Source organism: Crocuta crocuta, unplaced genomic scaffold (genome assembly GCF_008692635.1).
Source record: "Crocuta crocuta isolate KB4526 unplaced genomic scaffold, BGI_CrCroc_1.0 scaffold134, whole genome shotgun sequence".
Lineage (NCBI taxonomy): Eukaryota > Metazoa > Chordata > Mammalia > Carnivora > Hyaenidae > Crocuta > Crocuta crocuta.
The window spans coordinates 3,016,964-3,039,915 of NW_027530183.1; the positions used below are offsets into that span (position 1 = coordinate 3,016,964).

Here is a 22,952-nt window from a genome sequence, read left to right on the forward strand (position 1 = left end):
CGTTGGGCCCTGCTGGTACTGGGTGGCGGGTTGCTGCTCGCGCCAGATGTCCCTTCCTCGGGAGTGGAGACCCTAATGGAAGAGTGCCTCCTGATGTGACACCAGTAACCGAAGCCCCTTTCCGAAGACGCAGCCGCTCCGTGGAGTTTGTTTCACTGCGCCAGAACCAGCTCTTTCTTCCTTCGACTCGCTTCTGGGCTTGTTTAACGTGCCGGTTTCCTCAGGGAGGGCGATTTGTCTACATAGTTGGGAGTTTTCTAGTCCGGGGTTTGCCCTTTACTGAATTTGCACAGTCGTAGCGTTTGCGCGCCTGGATGTGAAAAGCCTTTTACGTATTTTACCACTTGGCAGCGTTGAATCCGATGACTTTTCGTAGGAAATTGAACCTTTCTCCGTATTGCCTTTTATCCGTTATAATAGCATAACTGTTTTTGGCCCTTTACCCTATGCTAACGTTAGTTACCACCTTGGGAGGATGCTTTGGGGAAAGCTTCTTGAAAAACCTGGGTTGACTAAAGTATTTTATTTGCTGGTTGCACTTTTTCCCCCCCATTATTTTTCTTTTATGCAAGTTGATAATTGTTTGACGTTTGCTGTTGTTCATTCTCACTCAATGTGGAAACGCTTCCTCCATCTTCCTTAAATCCTGACTCTGGCAGAGGGTGGACTTGGGAGAACAGAGGACCTCTGCTTGGCGGTGGCTTTTTTCATTGGCTGCTGCGTTCCCTTCTTCCTAAACAACTCTGTAGTTTGTCAGTCAAACCCATGACCCACTTCAAACTTTTAGTCCCTTTGTACATTGCCTTTTAAAATATCAAATAATATGAACACAAATATAAAAGGAATCTTAAGATCACCGTACTCACTTACGCGTTTAGTTTCATATTAACATTTAAAACATTGTTTTAGCATTTGATAAGCGTGCTCTTAGTTTTTTTTTTTAATGATAATATATTCTGTAATAATTGCATGTTTTCTATTTTGGCAGGAAACTTAATTCACAGTCTGGGTAATTTTTAGAAAATAGTGTCTCCTCATTTGTTAAGAAAGCCAGGTAAATTTTGACACACCCACCCACTCCTTTTTCAAAAGAGTTTATATTTAGGGCAGTTTTACCTTCATAGCAAAACTGAGTAAGGTACAAATTTCCCATGTACCCTCTGCCTCCATATGCCTCCTGCCCTGCTCCACATATGCACAGCCTCCCTCACTATCAAAATTCCCATGTGGGAATCGTACTTTTGTTAGAATTGATGAATCTATATGGACAGATCATTATCACCCAGGTCTGTAGTTTAAGTAGGGCTCACTCTTAATGTTGTATATTCTATGGGTTTAGACAAATAACACTTTAAAAAAAAATCAAGAACTTTTAAGAGTTGTAGAGAATGTAAACATGAGTATTGTTATTTCAAAAAAGATGACACGGGTGGGGCGCCTGGGTGGGTTAAACGTGGGACTCTCTCCATCTTGATCTTGGCTGAGGTCATGATCTTGCTAGTTGGTGGGATGGACCCCCACACGGAGCTCAGAGTTGATTTGGAAAAAGCCTGCTTGGGATTCTCTCCTCTCTCTGTTCCTCCCTCGCTTACACACCCACTCTCTCTTTAAATAAATAAACTTAAAAAAATAAAAAAGATTACAAGAAATATTTTGAACATCCTAAAATTAACTTCAAATAGTATTTGTGTTTTAAAAAAATTGGATGTTTAAACTTTTGATTTCTTATGTTTAAATTTTCAACAGTTATTTTTGTTTTTGTATATTAAGAATTAGAGATGAAGAACAAGAAATTCTTCACAGAATAACAAAAGTAACCATTATTTCCTTATATGTAAAAGGAGTATAACGTATTAAGTGTTATAATGTGAAATCATTTTATGAACTGTCATATAATACACTATAATGTTTATTGATATCATTAGTTAGATGCTGTTTTTTTTAAATGCTGCCAGTATGGGAGCGCCTGGGTGGCTTAGTCGGTTAAGCGTCCGACTTTCGCTTAGGTCATGATCTCGCGGTTCGTGGGTTCGGGCCCCGCGTCGGGCCCTGTGCTGACTGCCAGCTCAGAGCCTGGAGCCTGTTTCAGTCTGTGACTCCCTCTCTCTCTGACTCTCCCCTGCTCACGCTGTCTCTCTCTCTCTCCTAGAAATAAATAAAACATTAAAAAAAAATTTAAATGCTGCCAATATAGTTTATTTTCAGGTGAATGTTGCTAATACTATCAAACTTTTTTTAAATGTTTGTACATGAGAGTTTATTGTCTGGTTGTGAATGATTTAGTTAGATGAGTCAGAGATTTAGTTTTAGGAGTCAGATAAAATTATGGAGGAGAATCAAAAGTGCCTTGGGAAAATTTCTTCATCTTGCTGGTTCTTAACCTAGATCTATGAGGGTGTCCATAAATAGTCTTCCCAGAGTGTATGAACTCTGTATATCTGTACTTTCTGGGGAAAAGACCCCTAGCTTTTAATAGATGTTCAAAAGGGGTTCATTAACCACCCCCCTCTTCCCCCACAAAGGTTCTGAGAACTTTTAGGATCAGTTATCTAGGCAGGCTTGTTTACTAAACATTTTGTAGATTATTTTTAATACTACGTTTTTTTTTCTTTTTTTAAGGTAATTTTTTAAATTATAGTTTATTGTCAGATTGGTTTCCATATAACACCCAGTGCTAAGAAAGGTAATTTTTGAAGCACATGAGTGCCTGTTTTTCTTCCGGAACTAGTAGTTGATATTTATGATATAGTATGTTCATATAAATAATAGTGCTGCTTCTTATATGTGGAGATGACACCACTGATTGATCCATTGTTATTAGGCAGATACTGCCCATTCCTCTCCTCCCTTAATGTTTATTACTTATTTTTGAGAGAGAGAGAGAAAGAGAGCAAGCGAGCACAAGCAGGGAGAGTCAGAGAGAGAGGGAGACACAGAATCCAAAGCAGGCTCCAGGTTCTGAGCTGTTAGCACAGTGCTTGAATCTACGGAACAAGAAGATCATGACTTAAACTGATGTCATTGGAGGCTTAATGGACTGAGTCTGTCCAGGTGCCCCTCTCCTCCAGTCTTGATGGGCAGTAGGATAGTTCCCAAGGAATGACACCCTAATACGATTCAGTATGTTAGAATATTATTTTGAAATGCTAAAAGATAATTTGGTTTCCTTATTTAAAATTTGAACATTTTTTCTTTCCTCAACAGACCACCAAATGCTAAAGAAAATTAAGAATATTGTCTTCCAGATTAGATATTTGTTGTTATATAATGTTTCTTCTTGTATAGCATAGAGTGTAAGGTTTTATTAAATCCCAGTTGATGGTTATTTTGACTTGCTGGTTTAGAAAGAATTCATTTGTGATTTTTCAAGAGATTGACAAATAGATTATTTAGATTATATAGATTAGATTATAATTTATAATTTTAGTTTATAACGTAAAATTAATCTTACTTGCATTTGGGGAATTTTAGAGTTAGGTTAGAGTTCTAAGTTTGGGTTCATTCTTGTAATAGAGTTTGGAAGTAAGCTATATCAAACTGCCCTATTTTTCTTTTTAAGTGTTAGGTTGCTGCTCTCCGAGGCTCTACAGTGTGAAGCAACTTCTGTTTCTGGATCAGTTACAAGGAACATTCACAAGGCCTGAAGAGTAGGAGGTGAGTTAAGTGTTGGAGCATAAACTTAAGAAGAAACGTATGCTGCAGAGTACTACCTTTTGCTTTTCTCCTTGAGACCTTTTTTACTTTTTCCTTTTGCTATTGGTCAGTATTTTCATTTGAATTGGAAAATGTTTCAAAGTTCAAGTTGTAAACCAGTTCTTGGGAATTTATAGAATAAAGTAACCGACCTGTGTTTGAATCTCTAGGTTTGCTTCTTAATAAAATTAGTTTGAGAGGTTTATATAAATTTCAAAGATCAATTCAAGGTGAATGCTAGCATTTGCATAGTACTTTGCATGCACAAGATAAGCCACTATGCTGCATCTTTAGCTCTTTTAATGCAAGGATTGCTTATTACTTTAATAATGAAAACTTGAGTTAAATTAATAGGATATAAAACAAAGAGAGATCATTTCAGCAAAAATTTTACCTATGGGAAAACTATCATTTTAAGATCATTGATTTTATGTGTATTCTCTTACTGTTGAACTTTAAAAATTTCAAAAACATTTCCTGTATGGGAAAATAATTATTAATACTCTGTTTTACTTCTTATAAAGTAATTTATATATACCATACAAAGATACAGTTAATGTCATCTTTGGCCTTGTGGTAAGACTTCTGGCTTTGTAGTCAGGCAAGCCTACGTTGAATCTCGGGCATTGCCACTTAATAGCTTTGTGACCTTGGGTAGCTTTCTTAGCTTCTCTGAACTTCATTATCCACAACTCTCAATATAGGAATAATACTCCTTGGGTTGTCCCAAGGACTGAAATGAACAAATGTTAAATATCTAGCTCAAATAATAGCAGTTACTTGTATAGTTTATGTCCCAGACATTTTATTAAGTCATTTAATTATTATAACAATTCTATAAAGTTAGTACTGTTATTTTCTACGTTTTTACAGATGAAAAAACTGAGGCTAATGAAAGATTATATAACTTAACCGAGGTCATACAGCTAATAAGTAGATAGCACTCAAAGCTGACTGTTGTCCTTGAAAGAACAACAGTAGGGAAGACTTAGTGTAATCTAGCCAGTTCTGATTATCTTTTGCTGTAATGAAAAATGCATTTGCATGTAGATTATTATAAAGCATATTTTATTTGTTTGCTGGAAAAAATGTTGGAGTATTGTGTTCCTGACTAAGGACTCAGGATCACATAATTTATGAGAGTAATAATGTTCATTTATTGAATGCTGATTGTAAACTAAATATAGGGTTAAACATTTTATATTATTATTACTTCATTTAAACTTCACAACAAACTTCAAGAAAGCTGAGGCTCAGAGTGATTCTAAGTGACATGCCCAAGGCTGACAGCTAATAAAGAATTTCAAAACTGATCCTAAGGTCTGCTGTTAATCACTAGTTTATGTGCCTTGTGTTAGACATTGCTGACAGATTTTTCTAAAAATCTAAGCCACAGCTTAAGGAATTTTAAATACAAGAAAAGTACTCTCATAGTTTAGAAAGAAACAGTGATTACCTAAAACTAGGGTCTTAGAGGCCATACTCAACTTGTTTTCACTTTTGTAAATAAAGTTTTATTGGAACACAGCCACACTCAGTTCCCTATGTATTGTTTCTTGCTGCTTTCATACTATAATGGCATGGTTGAGTGGTCATGAAAGAGACTGTATGACTCACCGAGCCTAAAATATTTACTATTTGGTCCTTTATGAAAACAGATTGATGATCTGTGACCTGCCCAATCATCTTCTTTTTATAAATGAAGAAACTGAGACTTGGAGAGATTAGGTAACTTCCCCAAAATGTATCTAGTTAAAATCCAGTTATCTTGATACTAACTCACTGTTATTCCTGCTACATCATGTTACCTCTTTTTATTTTTATCTTTTAAAGTTTTAATTTATTTATTCATTTAAGCAATCTCTCTACCCAACACGGGGCTCAAACTCACAATCCTGAAATCAGGAGTCCCATGCTCTTCTGATTGAGCCATCCAGGTGCCACATGCTACCTCTTTTTAAGTTCTAAAATCAACAGCTGTACCTTATGGTCATTATATAAGGGACTTTAAAGCATTGTAAAATGTTTATGACTATAAGAATATATATATTTTTTAAGTTTCTTAATTTCTGAGAGAGAGAGTGCAGGGGAGAGACAGAGAGGGAGAGAGAGAATCTCAGGCAGACTTTGCACTGTCAGCGTGGAGCCTGATAGAGGGCTTGAACCCACAAACTGTGAAATCATGACCTGAGCTGAAATCAAGAGTTGGATGTTTAACCCATTGAGCCACCCAGGTGCCCTGACCTATAAGAATATTTAACCTAGTTAAAACAGGCATGCTAGCTGTAATAGTAAATATTTAGTCATTTCTTCTTTATTCTTAAAATTTGAGGAACTTTTGGGAATATACTTTGTATGTCCCAGTCTATAAATTTCTGTGGCCCACTTTCAACTTATGTTTCCTAATTTTCCTCCACAGATTTCTCTATAGTAAATAGAAATTTTTGTAATCATTCATTAATTGAATGAATTCAATTAATTCAAGTCTCAGTACATTTAAGAAGCAAGCATCTTTTCTCATCACAGTGGTATGAAACTAGAAATCAGTACAGGGGGGAAAAAACTGGAAAAAAACACAAACACGGAAGCAGAACCACAGCTACTGAATATCTAGTGGTCATTGAAGAAATCAAAGAGGAAATAAATACATGGAGACAAGTGAGAACAGAATCACAATGGTTCAAATACTCTGGTGGGTGGCAAAGTCCTACCTCAAGAAACAAGAAAAATCTCAAACAATTTAACTGTATACCTAAAGGAACTAGAAAAAGAGCAAAGCCCAAAATTAGTAGAAGGAAAAAAGTAACAAAGATCAGAGAAGAAATAAAATGCTCTTAATAAAGGCAAAATGATCAATGAAACTGAGGACTGGTTCTTTGAAAACCTTTAGCTAGGCTTATCAGGAAGAAAAAGAAGAGGACTTAAATATATAAAAGCGGAAATGAAAGAGAAGTTACTACAACACCACAGAAATATAAAGGATTGTAATAGACTACTATGAAAAATAATATGCCAACAAATTGGACAACTTAGATGAAAGCATAAATTTCTAGAAACATAATTTTCCAAAACTGAATTAAGAAATAGAAAATCTGAATAGATTGATTACTAGTAACGAAACTGAATTGGTAATCAAACCCCCAACAAACAAAAGTCTAGGAACCTATGGTTTCCAAGGTGAATTCTACCATGCATTTGGAGAAGAATTAGTACCTATTCTTATCAAATTATTCAAAAAAATAGAAGAGGAAGGAGTGCTTCCAAATTTATTTTATCAAGCCAGGATTACTCTGATACCAAAACCAAAGACACCAAAAAGAAAATTTACATATAGGCCATTATCTCTGGCGAGCATAGATGGAAAAGTCCTCAACAAAATATTAGTAAACAAAATTCAACAATACATGAAAAGGACATGCACCACTATTAAGTGGGATTATTCCAGGGATGCAAGAATAGTTCAGTAGTCACAACTCAATGTGATACATCACATTAACAGGAGGAAAGAAAAAAAACCATGATTCTCTTCATAGATGCAGAAAAAGCATTTAACAAAGTACAGTATTCACTCAAGTTAAAAACACAACAAGGTGGGTTTAGAGGGAACATACCTCAACACAATACAGGTCATATATGAAAAACAAACAGAGGACTTGAATAGACATTTATCCAAAGAAAGTATAGAGATAGCCAACAGGCACATGAAAAGATGCTCAACATTACTAACCATCAGGGAAATGCAAATCAAAACCACAATGCGGTATCACCTCACACCTGTCAGAATGGTCATTAGCAAAAAGACTAGAAATAACAAGTCCTGGCAAGGATATGAAGAAAAGAGAACTCTTATGTATTGTTGGTAATGTAAATTGGTGTAGCTACTATGGAAAACAGTATAGAAGTTTCTCAAAAAAATTAAAAATGGAAATACCTATGCGCCCTATTGTTATTATTAGCATTATTTATAATAGGGAAGCAACCCAAGTGTCCATCAATAAAGATGTATATAAATAGGGTGGAATATTAGCTATGAAAAAGAACAAAATCTTGGCCATCTGCAACAACATGGATAAGCATAGAGGGTATTATGTTAAGTACAGTCAATCAGAAAAAGACAAATACTGTATGATTTCACTTTTATGTGGAATCTAAAAAACAAATGAACAAACAAAAAAGCTAAACAGACTCTTAAGTAAAGAGAACAAGTTAGAGGTTGCCAGAGGTGAGGTAGGTGGGAGATTGGTGAAACAGATGAAGGGGATCAAGAGGTATAAACTTCCAGTTATCAAGTAAATCAGGAATGAAAAGTACAGCATAGAAAATATAATCAATAATATTGTGATAATTTTGTAGGTGACATATCTACACTTATTGTGGTGAACATTGCATAATCCGTGGAACTGTTGAATCACTGTGTTTTATACTTGAAAGTAATATAATGTATATGTCAACTGTACTTCAGTTTTAAAAACAAAAGAAGAATGAGTCTAATAGCACTATGGTGCTTATATAGCAGTAGTTACTATAGAGAAGTTCTTCAAAGTGCCATTTGGAGTTCCTCTTTCTACTTAGTACTGTTCTGATTAATATGTAGTGTAAAAGTCACTTTTTGCCTACAAAGACTTTAGTTATAAGAATAATACAGTATGAATATAGTGTTCTGCATAACATTATTATATATTGATAGTACATGTAGATTGTAAGTGCAAATAAGTTAGAAAAAAGAAAATAGAGTGACTTAATGTAATGCCTTTATGCTTTTACTGTGTTTGTTGTAATTTATTGAGTTGTGTTTACATGTAAAAACACATTAGTTATATATTCTCTGCATCCAACCAGTAAAACCATCTGCTTCTGTTTGAAATACTTTTTTTTCAGAACTTCCTATTTTCTGGATTGATAATGACTTTACTAGCATTTAGAGGAACAAAAAATTGTCTCATTTCTTATCTGCTTCAGTAGGATTAACACAGTATGGTGTGATAGAAACAGACCTCCATGGGTCATCTCCTTTTTTCTGTTTTTAATCTCTTAATATATTTGGGGAAGGAGTAGTATCTGATATTTTTCTCCTGAAGTGTCAGAATCTAAGTACTTTTTTTTTTTTTTTAACATTTTGGGTTATAGAGTTTAGATTAAGATTTACTTTTCACTTAATACTAACATATAGTCTTTATAAGTCCTAAAGTCTGCTAACTTCCTTGGAGAAGTGAAGTGTTGTAGGGTAAATATTCCTTTCCTGATTTTGTCTTCCTATTTTATTATATATATATATATTTTTAAATTAAGGGCACTGTGTTCTTTGAATAGACCATTTTAAAAGAATTTGGTATAGAAAGATTTTGAGCTTTTGTGTCTTACCCAAATCTGATGTCAAATGTAAGAATGATTTTATAAAAATGAATATTTATAATGCCCTTTTCATAAAGCAGCCCTCTGACAAAGGAAGTTTTGTGGCAATAATAAATTAAGCCTTTAAACAGAAGCTAGAGTGGTTTGATATAAGGGAAAATGTGTATGATAGTTTTGAATCATGTTACATAAAGTAGTGAAGTTGAGAAGTAAGATATCAGTAATGCTTGCCATCAGAATATTCCGACTCTTGGGCACAAATTATGGTATGATGAAAGTTCTGGATGATGGAAGACTCACTGGCCTAACCAGCAATGAAGAGTTGAGCCTGTTCTTTATACTGGGGGGAAAACATACAGCCAACAAAAATCATGTTAACTCAATCGCTTATGACCCAGGCTTATGTGGGCAAGATACATAGATATTAAGATACTCTAAGAGTTAACATTGTATTGAGCAGACAAGTCTAAAACACAAAAGGAATAAAGTCAGAGAAGTACAGTGTACTATGTAGATTCATAGAAGGGTGATCATAACCCATTGGGAGAATTTAGAGAAGGCTTCATGCAATTCAGAAACATTGTTTAAGTTTGGCCTACACATCATTCCCTCAAAAGAAATAGCTTAAGTACTTACACATATATTTGAGAAAAATGAAATAGTGAAGTCTGATGTAGTAGAAAAAGAGCGGGCTTAATCAGCTGAATTGAAATCCTGGCTCCCATATTCTACCTGTGTGATTTTGGGCAAGTCAGGGATGTTAAGGCCATCTATAATGTAATTGTGGTGCTTAAATGAGAGTATGTGTAAGACTTCTGGCAAAGTATGTGACACATAGTGATTTAGTAAGTAGGTTTTTCCCCCTCCCTTCCCCTACTTTATGTCCAAATTTAATGGAGGAAAAGACTGGAATCAGAGCAAGGAGGGCTTGGCTATGAATGCCAGAAGAAGCAATTTGAACTATGTAGATAAAACAGTTTGGAATTGACACTGAGAGCTAGATAAATCTGGCAGCATTGCTCTTAGTAGGTGTATAGGGATGATAGGGGCACAGTGATTGGTTAATGGGAGCTGTTCTACTCCAGGCAAGATTTGTAGGTCTCAGTACAGTAGTCTCCCACCCACCTTATCCGTAATTTCATTTTCTATGGTTTCAATTTTGTGAGGTCAGCTGCTGTTCAGAAACAGATGATCCTCCTGATGTATCATCAGAAGGTCAGTAGTAGCCTAACAGTACGTCAACGCCTGTTTCTGAACTGTGTTCTATTGACATATATGTCTATCCATTTGTCATTATCATATTGTCATTGTTTAAGGTTTTACATTTAAAGTGTTTTTAGAGTTATTCCTGTAAACCCACCATTCACTTTCCCCTTTTATTAACATCTTTCATTAAATTGGTACATTTGTTAAAGTTAATGAACCAGTATGATACATTATTAATTAACCCCCCATACTTCATTCAGATTTTCTCAGATTTTTGTTTGTTTGTTTTTGATTTTTTTAAATAAGCTCCATGCCCAATGCAGAGCCCAACACAGAACTCCCAACTCATAACCCTGAGACCAAGACCTGAGCTAAGGTCAAGAGTAGGATGCTTAACTGACAGAGCCATCCATATTTCCTTAGTTTTAACTAATGTCCTATTTCTGTTAGAGGATATTTCAATTATTGTTCTTTTTACTTCCAGAAACTCTTTTTGGTTTCTATTTAGTTTTTCTTTTTCATTTTTGACAGTATTGGTTGTTTTCCTGATTCTCTTTACATTTTTAGTTCTTTGAGCATCTTTAAGAGAGTTGTTTTAAAGTCTTTACTATAAATTCCATTAGTTCCTTTTCAGTACAGTTTATTGTACTCCACCAACTGCACCTTTTGAATGGGTCATATTTCCCTGTTTCATTGTTGAACACTGGGCTTTTGAATCTATAATGTAGTAATTCTGTAAATTAGTGTCCAGATTAATCTGATTCTTTAAGGTCTGCTATTTTTTGTTTTTGTTCTTTTTGATTGTTGTAAGCCATCTCTGTGCTGAAAATCAGACTGAGGTATATAATTTAAGTTGTTCTCAGGTCTTTTCTTAGCATTTCCCTTGGCACACATTGTCACTTCCTAATTTTCCTTGTATGTACTCATGTTTTTTATTGTCTTGACTGTGAAAAGTAGAAGGGGAGAACAAACAAACAAAAAGACTGAGGAGGAAGGGCATGAGCCTTTTAAATTCTCTGCAAGGCACTTCAGCTAAGAGGGGGTGCAACAGTATGTGGAGGTGTATTAACAATGACTATCCACCTCTTTGTCTGCGCTTCTGTGATCAGAAGCAGTAGTCAGCATTCAGCAGAGATCCCTGATACTTGGAGGACAAAGTCCTTTTTGCCCACCCCAACTCCTGAACATTGTGTAAGCTGCTCCAGGAACATGCACACAGCTGCTTATTTGACACCTAACTGAGGATGTAGGGACGCGCAGCTGCTACTGTATTTAAGAGCTGAAGTTGACAAAATTAAACATTTCAGTCTTTCCTTGAAAGCCCTTGACAGACTCCACAGTTTGATTCTGCCAGTACAATTTTTGCCTTGGTGGGGAAGACAGATTCCTGCTACTTCTCTTCCACCATCTTCCCAGAATTTTCAAATTAGAGTTTAAAGGTGTTCCTTCACTGAAATAATTAGATGAGGTAATTATTATGACATTTAGCATAGGGCTGCAAAGTTCACTTGTTCTTTTTTAAGTAGTAATTTATGTGGTCATTTTATAAATGTAGCTTTGGTAAACTGTAATTACTAATGATACTTTTTAGTTTGTTTTTATGTGTTTTGCTGTTTATTTTTCAGTCTCAGCCAATTGGACAATGGCAATTTGAGTTGGTTTTGAAAAATGTTTGAAGGTTAGTGGACTGCATCTATCTTCTACTTCCTCTGCACACTTTTTAAGAGAATAAATGGAATGTTTGAGAAGAGAGCTATATTAAAAGAAGAGTGTTGCAAATGGCTTCAGAATCTGTGAATGCAAAACAAGCTAGGAATCACTGCACAAAGGGGAAAAGGCAGCAGCACCAGCAAATAAAGAATAGGTCTTCAGTTACTGATGGTGATGGAGAAGACTCTTTTATCTTTGAAGCTAATGAAGCTTGGAAAGATTTTCATGGTTCCCTTCTTCGATTTTATGAAAATGGAGAACTGTGTGATGTCACACTAAAGGTGAGACTGTCTTGTCTTCTTTTTCAAACTCCTTAAGTTGTATTATGAAAAATGAGAGTTTATAACCACACAAGGCAAATTTTTGGTACCATACTTACTTGTTATAGTCAGAATTTTAGTCTCAATCCTTTTTTGTTGAAGGGGAAAAGATTTAAGGAAGGTAAGTAGAGGAGGATTAGGATAAGGTAAAATTATTGTACTAATTAATTGTTAATATTCATTATTTCATAGTTAATTTAACTTCTGAGAATTCTGGATCTTAAAACAACAAATAATTATTATTAGTGAAATTAATAAATTGCTGTTGACCAGTAAGCTTTTTTTATGTATTTAAAATACTGAGCTATTCACTTACTCTTGATGTAAGTTAGAAGTTAGGAATCCTTGGTGGTTTACTCAGCTGCACTTGTATTTTAGTACATGTTCCTAGTCTGGTAATTTAGTCTCTACTTTATAACAATTGTCTCTTAAGTGAAGTTCTATATACCTGATAATGAAGTAGAATATATTTAGACTTAGATAAAAAAGTGTGGTAAATTTTAAGTCTGTGGTCTGTAGACCATATGTTATCATGTTATTCTGTTGCACAAGACAGTTTTAGTAAAATTGGAAAAGTAATAAAGCAGTGTGGAAGAACTCATTTTCTAATTGTTCCTCATTAGTTGTTTAAAGTACTCTTACCATTTCTATATCTCAGTGTAATATTAAAAAATTTTTTGATGATGTATATGCATCCATGCAGCATTTTCCATATATGATTTGCCAGTTTGGGATCTCCTAGATTTTGCTTTCTGCTCTTAATCAGACAGATTTTTAAAACTGAGTCATAGGGATTGAAATCATACTTGAAGAATCAGATCAGAGGATACTCAATAGGAGTCTATAAACTGAAAGCATAAGCTTTGAATTTTAGGTCCAGAATGTCTGAGAATATAGTATTATACCATGAATAAATGAGCTGTATTTTTTTCCTTACTGTCTTTATGATTTATAGACCCTAAGATAGTGAGAAGAAAACCATTATATAATTTTAGCTCTGTGTGAAATTTAACCATGTAGGAACACTCAAGTTTTTTTGTTCTGTATGTATATTATGTTTTAATTTTATGCCATTGCTCTAATTTTTAACCCTGGTGTGAAATTCAGTGACCCATAGTGGCTTTAACAAAAATAAAAAATGTAAAATAGATTGTTTGAATTCAGTCAGTTATCATTCAGCAAATGGAAAATAGATCAACAAAAGATTACAAAGATGCTTCTACTCCTTTATGGTAGTTTGAGGAAATTAATTATTTTTATTAAAGATCATAGTTAATTTTACTTGAAGAGGTTAACAGAAATTATTAGAGGAAGGAAAGCCCCTACATCACCTGTTGATCCCTCTACTGAGTATGTTTTATTCATATTATTTAAATGGCTTCTTTTTTTTGAATATACATGTTTCTGATTTTTTTAAAATAAATATTTATAGGATTTTATTTTAAAAAATTCTTTATGTTTATTTTTGTGAGAGAGTGACAGAGACAGAGCAAAAGCAGGGGAGGGGTAGAGAAAGAGACAGACAACAGAATTCGAAGCAGGTTCCAGGCTCTGAGCTGTCAGCACAGAGACTGACGTGGGGCTTGAACTCACAAACTGCGAGATTATGAACTGAGCCAATGTCGGACGCTTAACGGACTTAGCCACCCAGGTGCCCCTATAGGGTTTTAATAAATATTTTCAAGATTGTGTTATCAGTTTTTGGTGTCAAACTTTCAAATGACCAGGTAAGAATAAGCTCTGAAAGACTCTGAAAGACTGCAGGGAAACAAAATATGTGAACTACATTATAGGACCATACTTCTAAGAGGTAGAAATGATAAAATTATTACCCTTAGAAATGGAACAAATAACTTCTGATCAGAAGGCAGACATAATCTAATGAAATGAGATTTTTGAGAGAGAGGTGATTCTGTATTTAACACTTAAGCATTCTATGTTAAGCAGTCTAATAAATGTTCATCTTTCTGACATTCAAGTAATAAATTTATATTTTGAGTTTTTTCATGTTGCTCAGATGTATTTAAATATTTATATTAGTAGATTCTTGTTTATTTGACCCCTAAAATGTTACCTATTTTAGGATATTATTGTGCAGGGTTTTTTTTTTTTTAATATTTTTATTTATTTCTAGAAGAGACAGAGAGAGACAGCGTGAGCAGGGGAGGGTCAGAGAGAGAGGGAGATACAGACTCTGAAACAGGCTCCAGGCTCTGAGCTGGCAGTCAGCACAGAGCCTGACGCGGGGCTCGAACCCACGAACCGCAAGATCATGACCCAAGCGAAAGTCGGATGCTTAACCGACTAAGCTACCCAGGCGCCCCTGTGCAGGTTTTTTTAATGAATACAGTAAGATTAACCAAGATTGTAGAACAGTGAATGTGGCTAGACATTATAATGTGATAATTCACTACAAGTAAGGCAAAATATCTTGAGTCTTGTACATCTAACCCCTTCTTGAAGTTGGCTATTAAACACTATTTTGGCTATTGAAACTGATTAAAATTGGTGGATTATAGAAAAGAATAGCTAAGAAGTTAAAAGGACAAAATTATAAGGAATTAAAACTGAGAAATTAGAATATAGCTTCTAAACAATCATCAAAGACTTGGGCATATGGATTTTTTTCTTCTACTGAATTTCTGTTTCATTGTCTTCTGCATTTTATTTCAATATAGTTCTCAAACACTTATTTTGAGTTAGTAAGTGGCATAAGCATCTCAAACTAATACACTTTAGTTTTTGTTTTAATTATTTAAAAACAATTGTATGTGTTTATAAATTATTTGTAACAATCTATATTGATGGCATTTTACAAATAATACTTAGAAGCAAAGTGAATCTATGTAAAAACAACTAGTTCACAAAAGAATAGTTGCCAGAATGACCAAATTTTAAGAAAGTATTAAGGGGCACATGGATGGCTCAGTTCGCTAAGCATCTCACTCTTGATTTCAGCTCAGGTCATAATCTCATGGTTTGTGGGTTCTAGCCCCAGTCAGGCCCTGTGCTGACAGTGTGGAGCCTGCTTGAGATTCTTTCTCTGCCCCTCTCTGCCTGCTCCCCCCTCCCCTGCCCAAAATAAATAAATAAACTTAAAAGAGTGGATGTGTTATCTGTAAAAAAAATAGCCAAGAAGTAAAAATGAAATCAATCAAAAAAATTGTTTATCTGCATTGAATATTTTAAACATATTTATTGCTTTTGAAATTTTGGTAAAGGGGAGTATTCTTTTTTCTTCTAAGATTTTATTTAAATTCGAGTTAACATATAGTGTACAATTGGTTTTAGGAGTAGAATTTAGTCATTTATCACTTAAATATAACACTCAGTACTCATCACACGAAGTGCATTCCTTAATGCCCATCACCCATGTAGTTCATTCCCCACCCACCTGCCTCCATCAACCCTCAGCTTGTACTCTGTTTTTTTTTTTTTTTAATTTTTTTTTTAAGTTTTTTTAAAATTTATTTCTAGAGAGAGAGAGAGCGTGAGCAGGGGAGGGTCAGAGAGAGAGGGAGTCACAGACTGAAACAGGCTCCAGGCTCTGAGCTGGCAGTCAGCACAGAGCCCGACGTGGGGCTCGAACCCACGAACCGTGAGATCATGACCTAAGCAAAAGTCGGACACTTAACCGACTAAGCCACCCAGGCGCCCCAGACTCTTACTCTGTTTTTAAGAGTCTCTTATAGTTTGCCTCCCTCTCTGTTTTTACCTTATTTCTGGTGAAGGGGGTCTTCTTAAACACCTTGTGGATTTAGAAATTGGCTCACTTTTTGTGGACAGTTTGGCATTATGTATCAAGAGCTATAAAAGGCTTATATTTTTTGGTTTATTAATTCTTTTTCAGATTTTATCTCTGAAATATTCTGAAATGCTGAAAGACACTTTCTGCTCAGAAATACTATTTGCATTGAAAATAGGAGCTTGGGTGTCTCAGTTGGTTAAGCATCCAACTTTGGCTCAGGTCATGATCTCACCGTTAGTGAGTTTGAGGGCTCTGTGCTGACAGCTCAGAGCCTGGAGCTTGCTTCAGATTCTCTGTCTCCCCCTCTTTTTGCACCTCCCCTGCTCACACTTGCTCGCTCTCTCTCAGAAATAAAACATTAAAAACAAAAATTAAAAAAAAAAGAATGGTTAAATAAACTGTGTTATATCCACTGAATTACCAGTAAGCATAAAGTTACAAAAGTTTTCTGAAACTTAGGAGATTGATCCTAATTATGTTTCATAATAAGATAAAGATAAAAAAAAATAAAAAAAGATAGAGGGGTTTCATTTTGAGCCTCACATCAGTTTGAGCTGTCAGCACAGAGCCTGGAACCTTCTTCAGATTCTGTGTCTCCCTCTCTCTCTGCCCCTCCCCTACGCATACTCGTGTATCTCTATCTCAAAAATAAACAGACACTTGAAAAAGATGGAGGGGTGCCTGGCTGGCTCAGTCAACAGAACATGTGACTCTTGATCTTGGGGTTGTGCGTTTGAGCCCCATGTTGGGTGTAGAGATTACTTAATAAAATCTATAAGGAAAAAAGTCGGAAATATACCAACAGGTTTACAGTGTTGAATTATGAGCAAAAACTTTCTCCTATATTTTTGTTCTTTATTTTATATATTATGTAATTTAGTTAGGGGGAAAAACTTAAAAGGAAGTTATTTTGTAAAGTAATAGGTTCATTTTGTAACTTAGAACTGAAAGTTAATGGAATTTTTAATGTTTTTTAGTTAATGTTCTTATGTCTAGTTCATTTTACCTTATAAGTCAGATCATTTACTGGTTTAAGAGTTCTGCTTACTTTATCATGTAGTTTTTCTGATTGTATTTAAATGTAGAATCAGCAATAAAAATTAAGGATGATTGACTTACCCCTGTGCTCTTCTTTCCCTCACATCAGCATGTTGAAATTGAGGTGCTTTCCTAGTCTAAAAGCCTTTGTTTCATTCTATGTAGTTTGATCCCTATTGGCTTATTAATGGAAAATTACTGAAAGTTTTGATTAGTAGCTGTGTTTCAAGTTTTTTTTAAACATTTATTTATTTTTGAGAGACAGAGTAGAGTAGGGGAGGGGCAGAGAGAGAGGGAGACATAGAATCCCAAGTAGGCTCCAGGCTCTGAGCTATCAGCACAGAGCCTGAATGTGGGGTTTGAACCCACAAACTGTGAGAGGACTACCTGGTGACCAGAAAGACTCTGAGCCTTTTTCATCCCTCCCTCGCTGACACTGTCCATCCTTCCGGGACCCCTGGACCCTGGCCGGAGCCGGTCTCCGACACTTGAGAATCCTAGAGTTTAGAGAGAGGGGGGAAGATGGCGGAGAAGTAAGGAGCTCCGTACTTGCATTCGCGCCCATACATCACACGGAAAAGATCTGAAGCCATTGGAAACCTTACAAAACCTGAGAGATTGGGAGAAAAAAGGACGCAGAATCCACTGAGAAAGCCTTCTAATGGCTACCTCAAGAAACAAGCCAGAGCACACAAGGTGGAGAGTCCCAAATATTACTACGAATAGGAAAATAAAATAACCAAGGTCCCAACAAGGAAGACCAAGAGATAACCATTCAAAAAATACTCTCTGAAAGGATAGGCCCTGGACAAAGAGTCTTCTTGTATATAGCAGTGCTCATAGGTACAAAGAGCATAACAGGTCTTTAAAACCAACAAGAGCCAGAAAGCTAACTAAAATGACGAAACAAGAGCTCTCCTCCAAAGAAACTCCAAGAAGAAATGACAGCTAATGAACTGCTCAAGACAGATAGCAGCAGCATAACTGAACAAGATTTTAGAATAATAATGGTAAAATTAATAGCTGGGCTTGAAAAAAACATAGGGGACATCAAAGAAACTATGGCTACAGACAGAATGGAAAATAAAAATAGGCATGAAGAATTAAAAAATGTGATAAATGAGATACATAATAAATTAGAGGCCTCCAATGCACGGATTGAAGAGGCAGAAAGGAGAATAAGTGATTTAGAAGACACCATTATTGAACCCACGAACTGTGAGATTGTGACCTGAGCTGAAGTCAGTTGCTTAACCATCTGAACCACCCAGGTGCCCCTCAAGTATTTTTTAAATTATTTTTATTTATTTTTTTAAAGAGATCATTTTATTAATGTTATTCTGCATATTTCACTAATTAAATTTGACATGTTTCTTCCAAGCTTTTTTCCTTTGAGCACCTTAAATTTTTTTTAATTTTTTTAATTTAAAAATTTTTTATTTTTATTTATTTTGAGAGAGTGAGAGAGAGAGACAGAGAGACAGTATGAGCAATGGAAGGGCAGAGAGAGGGAGACAGAACCTGAAGCAGGCTCCAGGCTCTGAGCTGTCAGCACAGAGCCCATCATGGGTCTTGAACTCACGAACTGTGAGATCATGACCTGAGCCCAAGTGAGACACTTAACTGACTGAGCCACCCAGGTTCCCCTTGAATTTTTTTTTTTAAAGTTTATGTATTTTGCAGAGAGTGCACACAAGAGCAGGGAGGGGGAAAGAGAGAGGGGGGAGAGAATCCCAAGCAGGCTCCATACTCAGCCAGAGGCAGGGGCTCAATCTCACAACCATGAGATCAGAATCTGAGCTGACATCGAGTTGGATGCTTAATCGCCCCCTATCTGCCCCTGGATTAANATTGATTTAATAAAAAAATATAAATTAGAAAGTTCACTAGTATCAAAAAAAAAGCTCAGTAGTATCAAAGACACTATAGTATTTATGTTTATTAAATAAGTAGTATTTTATTTTTAATAATTTATAAATGTAAATATTACTGTTTTATAAATGTTAATATTGGTAGNTCAATATATTTATTTACTAAATACTTTAATATTTATTTAAAATTATTTTGTAATGTCTATTTTTATAGACATTATAAATTTGTGTATATAATTTGTGTTTTTTTCACCCAGTTTCCAACATGTAGTCTTTATACTGATTCATTTCTAAATTTCTGGTGAAATGTTTTTAGTGATTGATAATTATTTTTATGTAAGTAAACTTTTAGTGATATAATGAGACTATATAGTGTCAAAGGAGAATTAACACATAAAAAGCCAAGTGTTTTGATGTTGCTATTTCATACACACGGCTCAAAGACCTTTTTAAAGTTAAGATTGGGTATTCATTCTAAAAGGGCACATGGGGGTGTGATTGTGTGTGTATTAAATATTCAAGTTTTAGTTTATTTGAATCAAGAAATTAAAATAGAGTTGTTGAGGGACAAAGTCTTATTATGAACAGTATGAAAATAATTTGTGGACCATTGATTTGTACAGTTTGGGTGAGAAGACAGTGTTAAAATAACATTTATCTGGAAATTGTAGAATTCCGTTTTCTGTAATAGAGTGTTGGCCAAGTTTTTTAAGCAGATTTATGTCATGAGGTTTACAGATATTTCCATAGAAACTAAATCTCAGTGTTGGCATGTTCAGAAAATTTTTAAAAAGAGTATTTTTTAGCCTGTTTTTAAAATGTTTAATACCAGATTTCAGATCCTATTTTAGGCTGAAGTGAATTTGGAAACATGCTAAGCTTTCTGCTTTAGTATAGGTTGCAACTTGAGTCTCAATAGAATCTGAATCCTACCTTGTGGATCCTTTTAAAAAACTAAATACAGTATAACCAACAAAGATGATAATCTTGTATTTGTTGAAGGGATATTCATTCTTCCTCCACATTAGTGACAAAAGGTCAAGGAGGAACATTTTTAAACAAAAGCATTTATACATTATAATATTCCTCAGGCCTTTTTCTTTAGAAGTTCTCATTTTAGGGGCGCCTGGGTGGCTTAATCGGTTAAGCGTCCGACTTTCGCTTAGGTCGTGATCTCGCGGTTCGTGGGTTCGAGCCCCGCATCGGGCTCTGTGCTGACTGCCAGCTCAGAGCCTGGAGCCTGTTTCAGTCTGTGACTCCCTCCCTCTCTCTCTGACCCTCCCCTGCTCACGCGCTCTCTCTCTCTCTCTCTCCTAGAAATAAATAAAACATTAAAAAAAAAAAAAAAAACTGTGAAGAAGTTCTCATTTTAAAATTCATTCCCAAATAATGAGACACAACTCTAGGTGTATTACATAGTCAGAATGCTACATGAAAACAGGAATATTGGTAAAACACTAGCCTTACTGTATTTAAATATTATCGAACAAAGTGCTAGGAAAACTGGATAACTGCTACTGTGTTAATAAGGAGATAACTGGTACTCAGTACCAAAACTTCAGATGGAAATAAAGATGTATGTATAAAACATGAAACCATAAAAATACTAGAATACCTGAAGTTAATATGCTTAAATATTAAGCATAGCATCTAAGACAGAAATCATAAAGACAAAGATTGGGTTGACTGTGTAAAAGTCTACAGGGGGTGAATAAAAAAGCACACCATAAAAGAGAAACGTTTGAACTATATATGACAAATGACTCACAGTGAATATATGAGGAGTTCTTACAAAAAACATTAAAAAACAATCATAGGAAAAGTTCATAGAAGGGATACAAATAGCCCAAAATTAATGAATGATTCAATGATATTAGTACATGATAGAGTAAAACAGTGAGATAATATTTTCATTCATTAAGTACTTTTTAATAAGTTAGTACTCAGAATATGGCACAAATATTGTAGGTAGATCAGAGACGGACAATTTAGCAGTCTGTATCCAAACTGTGCCTATCCTTTGAAATACCATTTCTTTTTAGGAATTTATCTGCAGGAAATAACAGAGTGTGAATAAAGTTTCAATTATAGCAAAACTTTACTAAAGTGTGATTAGCAAACCATTGACAATAGTGTAATTTTTCAGGAAATAAGATAAAATTTCAGTGTTTAAGTTTGTTTATTTATTTAGAGCAGGGAGGGCCTTAGAGAGAATCCCACACTGACAGTGTGGAGCCCAGCTAAGGGCTCCAACTCACAAAGTGTGAGATCATGACCTGACCTGAAATCAAGAGTCGGACATGTAACTAACTGAGCCACCCAGGTGTCCCTTCATTATTGTTATGTTTTTTATTGTATTATTTCAAAACAATAAAGAATGAAAAAATTTGGATAACATTTTTGTAGTGAATACTACTAAATAGTGGTCTGTTTATGCTTCAGTTTTCTCACTGATAATTTATGGGTAATAATACTGCCTACTCATGGGGGAATTGGGACAATTAAGTGAGTTAACATGTGAAAAGCACTTAGAATAGTGCCTGACATGATGACTGCAGTTGGTAATACTGTGTTGTATTTTTGGAAGCTGCTAAGAGAGGAAATCATAAAAGCTCTTTTTATAGGGCAAGAAAAAATATCAGAATTATGTGAGGTGTTAGATGTTTACAAAACATTGTAGAAATCATTTCGTAATATATACATGTATCAAATCATTATGTTGTTTAACTTTTAAACTTACATAATGTTAGATGTCAATTGTATCAACAAAACTGGAAATTTTTTTTTTTTTAGAAAAGAGACTCACCAAAAACAACAATAGTGTCCAAGTAGTGCTAGATGATGTATGCTGTTCTTACTCATTCACAGAATGCTCCTGAAATTTGAGATAATACAGAAAATCAGTTTACTATATATACATTGTAGATAAATGTATAGAAGATAAAGGGGCTAATCTGAAAGAAGAAAGTGGCCTGACTTTAAGAAACTGGACTATATTAGTGACCAAAGGATTACACTGTTAAACAAATACACTAAATCTGTGTGGAGTTTTTGTTCCTGCTACAACATATGTTCCATACTGATGTAAAACTGATTTTGATATTAAACTGTCTCTTTTGTTTGTTTTGAACAGGTTGGCTCAAAGCTAATCTCTTGTCACAAACTAGTATTGGCTTGTGTTATCCCCTACTTCAGAGCCATGTTTCTCTCTGAAATGGCTGAAGCTAAGCAAACACTGATTGAGATCAGAGATTTTGATGGTGATGCAATCGAAGACTTGGTAAAGTTTGTCTATTCTTCACGGCTCACTTTGACTGTTGACAATGTCCAACCTCTTTTATATGCGGCCTGTATTCTACAGGTTGAACTGGTGGCTAGAGCTTGTTGTGAATACATGAAGTTACATTTTCATCCGTCCAACTGCCTGGCAGTAAGAGCCTTCGCAGAAAGTCACAATCGAATAGACTTAATGGACATGGCGGATCAGTATGCCTGTGAGCATTTTACTGAAGTAGTGGAGTGTGAAGACTTTGTAAGTGTGTCACCCCAGCATCTCCATAAGCTCTTGTCCTCCAGTGACCTAAATATTGAGAATGAAAAGCAGGTCTATAGCGCAGCCATCAAGTGGCTTCTTGCGAATCCTCAGCATCATTCCAAATGGTTGGATGAAACACTAGCACAGGTAGGGGCTGAAATAAGATTGTGTATAGAAATGAAATGATACGGAAGCAAATTAACATGTGTCATTTATCAAGGAATGTGCAGACTACCTGAAGGAATGTAGAAATCATTGTGTAATACAATGGGAAAATGGTTTTCTGTTTACTTTTCTGTTTACTCACTGTGCTATTTAAAGATAAGTCTGAATTGCATTTAATTATAAATGTAATTATTTACTTTTTAACCTGAATGTGTTTTTGGTTTGTTTGTTTGTAAAGTTTATTTATTTATATTTGAGAGAGAGAGAGAGCAGAGACAAGTTGGGAAGGAGCAGAGGGAGAGAGAGAGGGAGAC

At 35.1% G+C, this 22,952-nt stretch overlaps 1 protein-coding gene across 3 annotated transcripts in view; it reads left to right on the forward strand.

Moving 5' to 3' along the window:
* Nucleotides 1–22,952, forward strand: part of KLHL8 (kelch like family member 8) — a 39,609-nt gene that overhangs the window by 649 nt on the left and 16,008 nt on the right. The window contains exons 2-5 of one of the 3 annotated variants that reach the window (XM_077765140.1): nt 3,560–3,654; nt 11,877–12,242; nt 22,072–22,218; nt 22,300–22,620. In XM_077765140.1, the coding sequence (XP_077621266.1) occupies nt 12,030–12,242; nt 22,072–22,218; nt 22,300–22,620 (681 nt within the window). In that variant the 5' untranslated portion in view covers nt 3,560–3,654; nt 11,877–12,029. Of the gene's footprint in view, nt 1–3,559; nt 3,655–6,367; nt 6,386–11,876; nt 12,243–22,071; nt 22,621–22,952 lie in introns of those variants that run through there. The other 2 variants (XM_077765137.1, XM_077765138.1) reach the window with 2 other exon arrangements.